This window comes from Chlorella variabilis (genome assembly GCF_000147415.1).
Source record: "Chlorella variabilis unplaced genomic scaffold CHLNCscaffold_1, whole genome shotgun sequence".
NCBI classification, from domain to species: domain Eukaryota; kingdom Viridiplantae; phylum Chlorophyta; class Trebouxiophyceae; order Chlorellales; family Chlorellaceae; genus Chlorella; species Chlorella variabilis.
Genome location: NW_005435087.1, coordinates 1,483,908 through 1,491,085, shown reverse-complemented (window position 1 = coordinate 1,491,085; position 7,178 = coordinate 1,483,908). Strand labels below are relative to the sequence as shown.

At 68.7% G+C, this 7,178-nt stretch overlaps 3 protein-coding genes across 3 annotated transcripts in view; 1 reads left to right on the top strand and 2 right to left on the bottom strand.

The window, feature by feature from the left end:
- The window catches only part of CHLNCDRAFT_133281 (hypothetical protein), a gene marked incomplete at both ends in the record, with an annotated part of 1,402 nt that extends 613 nt beyond the window's left edge, over nt 1-789 (top strand). The window contains 3 exons of the mRNA XM_005852088.1: nt 44-198; nt 374-502; nt 703-789. Coding sequence (XP_005852150.1) covers nt 44-198; nt 374-502; nt 703-789 — 371 coding nt within the window. The remainder of the gene's footprint in view (nt 1-43; nt 199-373; nt 503-702) is intronic.
- A 309-nt stretch (nt 790-1,098) lies between these two features.
- On the bottom strand, nt 1,099-2,876 carry CHLNCDRAFT_133280 (hypothetical protein; the record flags this gene model as incomplete). The annotated part of the gene is made up of 4 exons (XM_005851755.1): nt 1,099-1,744; nt 1,859-2,427; nt 2,533-2,611; nt 2,761-2,876. 4 exons carry the CDS (start codon nt 2,874-2,876, stop codon nt 1,099-1,101), a joined length of 1,410 nt encoding a protein of 469 aa, XP_005851817.1.
- An 884-nt stretch (nt 2,877-3,760) lies between these two features.
- The window catches only part of CHLNCDRAFT_133279 (hypothetical protein), a gene marked incomplete at both ends in the record, with an annotated part of 9,805 nt that continues 6,387 nt past the window's right edge, over nt 3,761-7,178 (bottom strand). Inside the window, 7 exons of the mRNA XM_005851754.1 lie at nt 3,761-4,899; nt 5,054-5,117; nt 5,275-5,551; nt 5,842-5,939; nt 6,326-6,420; nt 6,599-6,712; nt 7,044-7,123. Coding sequence (XP_005851816.1) covers nt 3,761-4,899; nt 5,054-5,117; nt 5,275-5,551; nt 5,842-5,939; nt 6,326-6,420; nt 6,599-6,712; nt 7,044-7,123 — 1,867 coding nt within the window. The remainder of the gene's footprint in view (nt 4,900-5,053; nt 5,118-5,274; nt 5,552-5,841; nt 5,940-6,325; nt 6,421-6,598; nt 6,713-7,043; nt 7,124-7,178) is intronic.

Here is a 7,178-nt window from a genome sequence, read left to right as displayed (position 1 = left end):
ACCCTTCCCTCTGCCCTCCCTCCCACCCCCTCCCATGCCGCAGCCTACTACCGCGGGGCCCAGGGCATCATCCTGGTGTACGACGTGAGCCGGGCGGAGACGTTTGACTCGCTGGCCGACATCTGGCTGCGTGAGGTGGACATGTACGGCACGGTGGAGGAAAGCGTGAAGATGGTGGTGGCCAACAAGACAGACCTGGTGCGCGGCGGCGCTGCTGCGTGGTGGTGGTGGTGTGTGGCGGTGTGTGGCGGTGTGTGGCGCAGGGCTTGGGGCCTACTACCGGAGGGTCATGCACGTCACGGCTGGGTCGGCATGCGGCTGCCGAGATGCTCGCTTGCGGCCCGTCGAGCCTGGTCTTGCTGGCACACTGCAGGCGGAGACGCGCGAGGTCAGCACCGACATGGGGGTGGCGTTTGCGCGGGCCCACGGCTGCCTGTTTGTGGAAACGTCGGCCAAGGGCAATGTGGCGGTGGAGCAGGCCTTTGAGGAGCTGGTGCACAAGGTGTGGTGCACGCGCGTGTGTGTGCGTGTGTTGTAGTCAGCGGATTGGGGTGGGAGGAGGGTTGCGGCCTGCTGCGCCTGAGAGTGGAGGCGTGGCATCTGCAGCTCTGGCTTGGGAGAGAGTGAGGGTGGAAGGGCAGGAGGTGCAGCGCTTGACTGCGAGCGCTTACCACACCCCTGCCTCCCCTCCTGGCGCCGCAGATCCTGGAGACGCCCAGCCTGCTGGCCTCCAGCGGCAGCACGTTTGGCCTGAAGACCAAGCAGCCGCAGTCATCCTCGTGCTGCTGAGCAGCTGGCCAGCCACCTGGGCGCCTGCCCACAGCTGCGGGCTGCTCCGCTGCATGGCTCGCCGCCGCCTGTTGTACCTGCCGTGCCTGCTGTAAATCCCCTTTGGTGTCTTCCTTGGTCTCCTGCCCAACACTGCCCTTCCCGTGCCTCCCCTTTGCTCTGCTCTCATTCTTTGCTGCCTCTCCCCCTGTCCCGAATGCATCTGATCTGACAGCTCCCCTTCACTTCTCTGTAATGTCCGCCAGCCTAAAACTAGCAGCATTTGTGTCGTTATGGATAGCACTGACAAACCCAGCCGGGAAAGCAGTCTTAAGGATCGCAATCTTCGGGCATGTTCACCTTGCAGGCCTCGCTCAGCTGCGGCGGCCGGCTGCGCACCAGCGTCTGCCTCAAGTCCAGGACCTCCAGGCGCTGCAGCCACGGCCCCTCTGGCAGCGACTCAATTGGGTTGCCCACCAGCGACAGCTGCCGCAGCTGCATGTGCTGCAGCAGGGGCGGCAGCTCGCGGAGCGCGCACCGCTCCAGCGTCAGCATGGCGAGTGCGGTGAGGCTGGTGAAGCGGGGCGGCAGGTTGACCACCGCCCCTCCCTCCTCATCCAGCACATACTCCAGGTCGATGCCGCAGTCGATGTCCAGTTCTATTAGAGCAGGCATCACGTCGCCGTTGAACAGGTGCGGCGGCAGGGTGTCACGTGGGAAGTCGCAGTCATGGAGGCGCAGCATGCGCAGCGCCCGCATGCAGGGCTGGGCGGGGAAGGAGATGGGCCAGGTTCGCTCGCAGGCAAGGGAGACGCGGAGGCGCTCCAGGGCGTGCAGCCGCCACACGGTCGCAAACGCCGCATTTGCCACCTCAACTTCTTCATCGTCCAAGTGCCGCCCGCATTCTATCTCCAGGCTGGTCAGCTGCCCGGACAGCTGGGCCAGGGAGGGTGTGATGGCCTGCAGCGCCACCGTCCTGCACTCGCGAACAGCACACAGCAGCTGCAAAGTGATGCATGGCGGTTGTGCATCGTAAAGAGCAAGACAGGCGTGGGACTAGGGGCGCAACTGTGCCAGCATGCGCACGCACCTGAAGCTGCACCGCTGCAGGCTCGGCAGGGAGGCGAGCACTGCCACAAGGCTGTCCAGCGCTGCACTGTCCCGCAGTATCGCCGGGAAATCAACAAGCTCTAATTCTTCCAGCGCGCTCAGCAGCGGCAGCACCTGGCAAGCGTCTGGCAGCGGCAGCACAGGAGGCCATGACCACAAGCTTTCTTCCTGGAGAGCGTGCAGCGATTTGAGGCGTGGCAGCTGCGGCAGCACCGCCGCGACCCCCTGCGCTGTCGTCTTCAGCTCCACAACCTTGCCTCGCAGCGGCTCTGGGAGACCGCCAGAGCTGGCAAACTGCAGCCATCCGCCTGGCGGCGCGTGCTCTTCGATCCTTAGCTGCCGCAGCGCCGGCCAGGCGCTCAGCAGCTGCAGGAGGCCAGGGTTGGCCAGCGACCCTTCCAGTGCCACCTGCTGCACATACGGCCCCAGCGGGGCCAGCAGCGTGGAGCAAAAGAAATCGCCAGGTCCAATGATGTGCAGGACGGTGACACCCGGGGCAAATGTCGCCACGGCGCCATGCAAGGCAGCCTGGCAGTCAGGCGGATGCGTCTGCATGGAAGGAGGGAGGAATTGATGGAGTGATGATGTGGTACCATGCCCGCATCGTCACGTACCCCGTCAGGTCAGGCGGCAGCGAGCACTTGCCAGGCGAACCACCATCTTGTGGCCGCCGGCAAACCGACTCTCGCTGTACAGCTTCCACAGCCGCTTGCAGGCAAGGCCCAGCTCCGACCTGCAGTCCAATGAATCGTCTCTAATCAATGAGGTGAGTATTGGTGGTTGACGGAAGCAGTGTCGCCATGTGTCGCCGGCCCGCCGCCGCTGCACTATCACAACGATGGCGGCCAGCCAGCGCGCAGGAAACCACACGGCACGCCTCACCGCGTCTCCCCTGTCTCCTGCCGCTCTAGCTGCAGAGCTAGCGACACGATGTGGCGCAGAGCGTCCTCTGGGAGCGATGTCAACAGATTTGGTTTGCCTGAGCCGCTGTCCGCCATATCAAGGAGGGGGAGGCGATAGACGCTGTTCGTGGGAGGGGGAAGCGATAGAAGGCGTGCGGTGCCTGCGTCACACGTGTTTGTGCGCGAAAGCTGAGTTCTGAAGCCTTTGAATGCCACCAGAGCGACCTACCTGCACGTGAAGAGCAACCAACAGGAAACTAGCAGCGCAGTACCGTTGGGCCTGTGGCGCCCGCCACAGCGGTGCCAAAGCATGCGCCTGCTGCTCCTGCCCCTGCCATAAAAAAAAATCTTTACAGGAACAGACATGCATGCAGGAATCAAGCCACTAATGCGCGGCCGAGAAAGCGGCGGCAGTCGGGGTAGCGAGAGAGAGGGGAGCGGCACGGACGGCGGCATGGGCGAGAGGGGAGCAGAGGGGAATGGGTGGAGCCAGGGGCAGGGCGGTTGCATGGGAGAGGAGTGGTGGAAGGGGCAGGCATGCGGAGGGGCTGGCAATGTGCGTCAGCGGGAGAAAAACAATGTCGAGGGCAGGAAAAGAGATATGTGGGCAGGAATAGAGATATGTGGGGGGTATCAACCGAGGCATTGGGAAAAGGGGGGCATACCAGCGGAGGCAGGACAAGGTTATGGGAAAGGGGATTACTGTGGGCTGCAACGATGCGGCCACTCATGTGTTGGGTTTGGGCTGACGTCTCTAGCTGGGCGTGCACGCAGCGTGCGCAGCAGGGGACGGGTGGGTGTGGGATGGTCCTGTATGTACAAGTTGCCAGTAGAACATGGGTGGCAGGCACCTGCTGCTCGGCCGGGCCGGCGGGCTCGATATGGGTGCAACAAGAGGAGGGGGAGGGCTGGGACGGGATGGGCTGGTGGGGTCAGGTGGGCTCAACTTGGGCGGCAGCCAGCGAGGGTGGGCTGCTGCGTCACAGGGCAGGCGGCAGCTGCCCAGCCGGCGCCGGGCCGCTGCTGGGAGGTGCCTGGGTGACGCCCTCGCCAGGCTCGGCGGCCCCTTGGGGCGGCAGGCCAAGAGCGGGCGCAGGGCACTCCAGGCACGGTCCTGCCAGGCCTGCGGCTATGCCCCCCGTGCCTGCCTGCTGCTGCCCCTGGCCCCGCTGCTCCTGCCCAGGCGGCGCAGGCGGCGGCGTGCCGCTGGGTGGCGCCAGCTGCTGAGCGGCAGGGAGCGGTGCAGGCACTGGCGGCGGGGCCGACGCGTGCGCTGCCGAGCCCGGCAGCTCTGCTGCCAGGCTCTCCAGCAGCCGCACTGCCGTCTCCTTGGCTGACAGCAGCTGCAGCTCTGCCGGATCGAGGGCACCCGAGGCCGTCGCCTGCTGCTCCTGCTGCTGCTGCTGCTGCTGCACTGGCCGCGGCTCGTGGGCCGTAGTTGGCTGCTGCTCGTGGGCAACGGCAGGCGTGGCGACTGTGCCAGGCTGGGAGGGCACGCCCGCCAGCAAGGCAGGCGGGCTGCGTGGCGCCGGCTCCCGCCCCTGCGCCTCCTGGTGCTGCGCCGCTTCTAGGGGCGTGGGTGGCCGCCAGCGCTGCTGCTCCGGCAACGACAGCATATCCCAAGGTATCGGCAGCGTCGGGGGCGGGCCGGCGGGAAGCGGCAGCTGTAGAGCGGGGCCTGCTGGCAGGTGCGGGGGCGAGGTGTGTGGAGGCGGCACCTTCTCCTCCTCCCGTCTTGCAGTGGGCGAGGCCGTGGGTGGCGGCTCCGCCGCTGCCACAGGGTTGGCCGCAGGTTTGCTGGGCTCTGCGGCTGGCAAAAGTGCCGCCGGCGAGCTGACCGGCCCGCCGCCGCCTGCGCCCTGCGCCTGTGGCTCCTGCTGCGGCTCCTGCGGCTGCGGCGGCGCCTGCCCCTGGTGCTGCTGGTGCTCCTGCTCCGGCTGCAGCTGCTGCTGCTGCTGCGCTTGCTGCTGCTGCTCAGCAGGGTAGGCAGGCGCCTCGGAGCGCTGGCGCATCGCATCCAGGCGGGCGGTCACCGCGGCCTGCACGGGGTGCACCGCCGGCACCGGCGCCGCGCGCGCCTCGCGCAGCGCACGCTGCAGCAGCGCCTGCCTGTTCTCCTCTGCAGGGTGGCAGGCGGGGCGGGGCAAGGGCGGGGCGGGGAGGGGCGAGGGAGGGGTCGGGGGTCCAGAGCGTGTGGGAGCGGAGCAGGGGCACATCCTTGCCAGGCGCACGACCACAGCGGGCCCAGCAGGCCGCCGGCAGCTGCCCCTCACCCGACTCCCCACTCCAGTGGTAGAAAGGACCACGCGCCAGCCCCGCGCCCGCAGCAGCGTGTGCCTGCACGGACAGCAGCGGGCAGGGCCGGGGCGGGGCGGGGCAGGTCTCAGTGCGCGGGCCGCCGGGCCGCCGTCGCAGCTGGTCCAATGCCCGCCCCATTCGCCGGGGCGACCCAGCACCCGACCCCTCACACCAGCCCCGGGGTCCAACCACCCACGCTGCCGCCCGCTTGCAGCACATCCGCGCGCCGCCACCTGCAGTGCGTCTGCCCCGCCACCTGCAGTACACCCGCCCCCCACCTGCAGTACATCTCCCCCAGCGGACGGAAGGTGTTGGCGGTGAAGTGGTGGGGTCCGTCCACCTCCAGCGCGATCCTCTCCCCGGGCAGCGCAATGTCGACAGAGAAGAGGTGGTCGTCTGTGAGGTGCTCGATGGTGTGGGGCTGCCCCAGCGCGCTCAGCATGCGGCTGACCTCCGAGTGGAACTCGCTGACCCTGCGGGGCGGCGGGGGGGCGAGAGCGGCGGAGTGCGAGCGTGTGTGTGTGTGTGTGGGGGGGGGCAGTGGTGGCGGCCGGCCGGCCTGGCGGCGAGGAGTGGCAGCGGAGGCGTGCGCGCCCTCCACCTCCACAAATGCGCGGCACGTGCGGCGGGAGGTGGAGGACGGCCCCCTCAGCACACCACTGCACAGACAACACACGCGCGCAGAGCACGCCCAGCCAGCCGCAGCGCACGCACAGCCAGCCAGCCCCCCCAGGCCCCCCTCACTTGATCTTTCTTGGCCGACTGCACCCAGGCGTGCTGCGCCAGGGCCAGCAGCTCCCCCGGGATGGGCCACTGCTGGTCGGGAGACTCCGCCAGCATCAGCATGTAGGCCTGGAACACCTGCAGGCGGTACGGTACGGTGCGTTACCATGAAGTACAGTGCAGTGCAGTGCCGTACAGTGCCGCCAGGTGTGCGGGGCAGGGGCAGGCGTGGGTGCACGAGCGGGTGGCGGCGGGGACGGAAGGCAGCCGCTGAGGCAGGCAGGCGGCCGCCGCGAGGGCGGGCAAGCGGCGGGGAGGTGGCGGCGGGAACTGCTGCGCCGGCCCCAGGCCGCACTGCGCAAAGCCCCGCCCCGCCCCGCCCCAGCGGCTGTCGACGTCAGACAAGGCGGGCGCCCGCACTGCAGGGCGGGGCTGCCTCTGCTTGCCTGGGTGAGTGCCTCTGCGGGTAGCTCGTAGAAGGGGATGCCCAGGGCCGCCAGCTGGCGCAGGCAGGCGTCCCACACCTCTCTGTCGCACGCCTCGGAGATGCCCAGGCTCCACAGCAGGTTGCACAGCTGCTGCACGTTGAGCTGGGTGTCCGCCAGGCGCGCCTTGCTTTCTGCAGGGGGCGGCGGCGGCGCGTGGGGATGCGGGGCAGGGGCAGCGGCGGCATGGCACGTCAGGCCGGGAGATGGGGGCGGAGGGCCACGGTTTGGGGTGGGGCAGCTGGCAGCCGGGGGAGGGGCGGCAGCAGGGCGGGGAAAGGCGGAAGCGGCACGCGGGAGGGCACGGCGCACCCGCCACCAGCGCGGGCATGAGGGTGGGGGTGGTCCACTTGAGGCTGGAGTAGGCCCAGGTGAGGTTGGTGCAGTGCTGCAGGGAGAGGTCGTGGATCATCGACTCGGCGCGGTCTGCGAGCGGGGGCGGGGCGTGCGCAGGGGACGCAGCAGGGGTCGGCAGCAAGGGGGCGGCAGCAAGGGGTCAGCGACAGGGATGTACACGCGCGGGGAGATTGTCAACAGCGCAGCTACCAACAGCAAGCGCCGCCGAGCGTGGCGTCCACCCAAAATGAAAAACAAATGCCATGCAGGCACCCGCGGCCACTCTGCCCGCATGCCTGCCCGCCTCCCGCAAGGGAGCCGGCCAGGCGCCCCCGCCAGCAGCCAGCAGCGGGACCCCCGCGGCCGCCTGCCGCCGCCTGGGTGCTCCCAGCCCAGCCCCACCCCGCCCAGGCCCACCCACCCGCGATGGCGGTCATCAGCGCCTCATCCATGTGCGCCAGCTTGGAGTAGGCCCAGGCCAGGTTGGACAGGTTCTGCTGGCTGCGGAGAAATAACAAAGCGCATTTCGGGGGCGGGGGCGGGGGCGGGAAGGAGG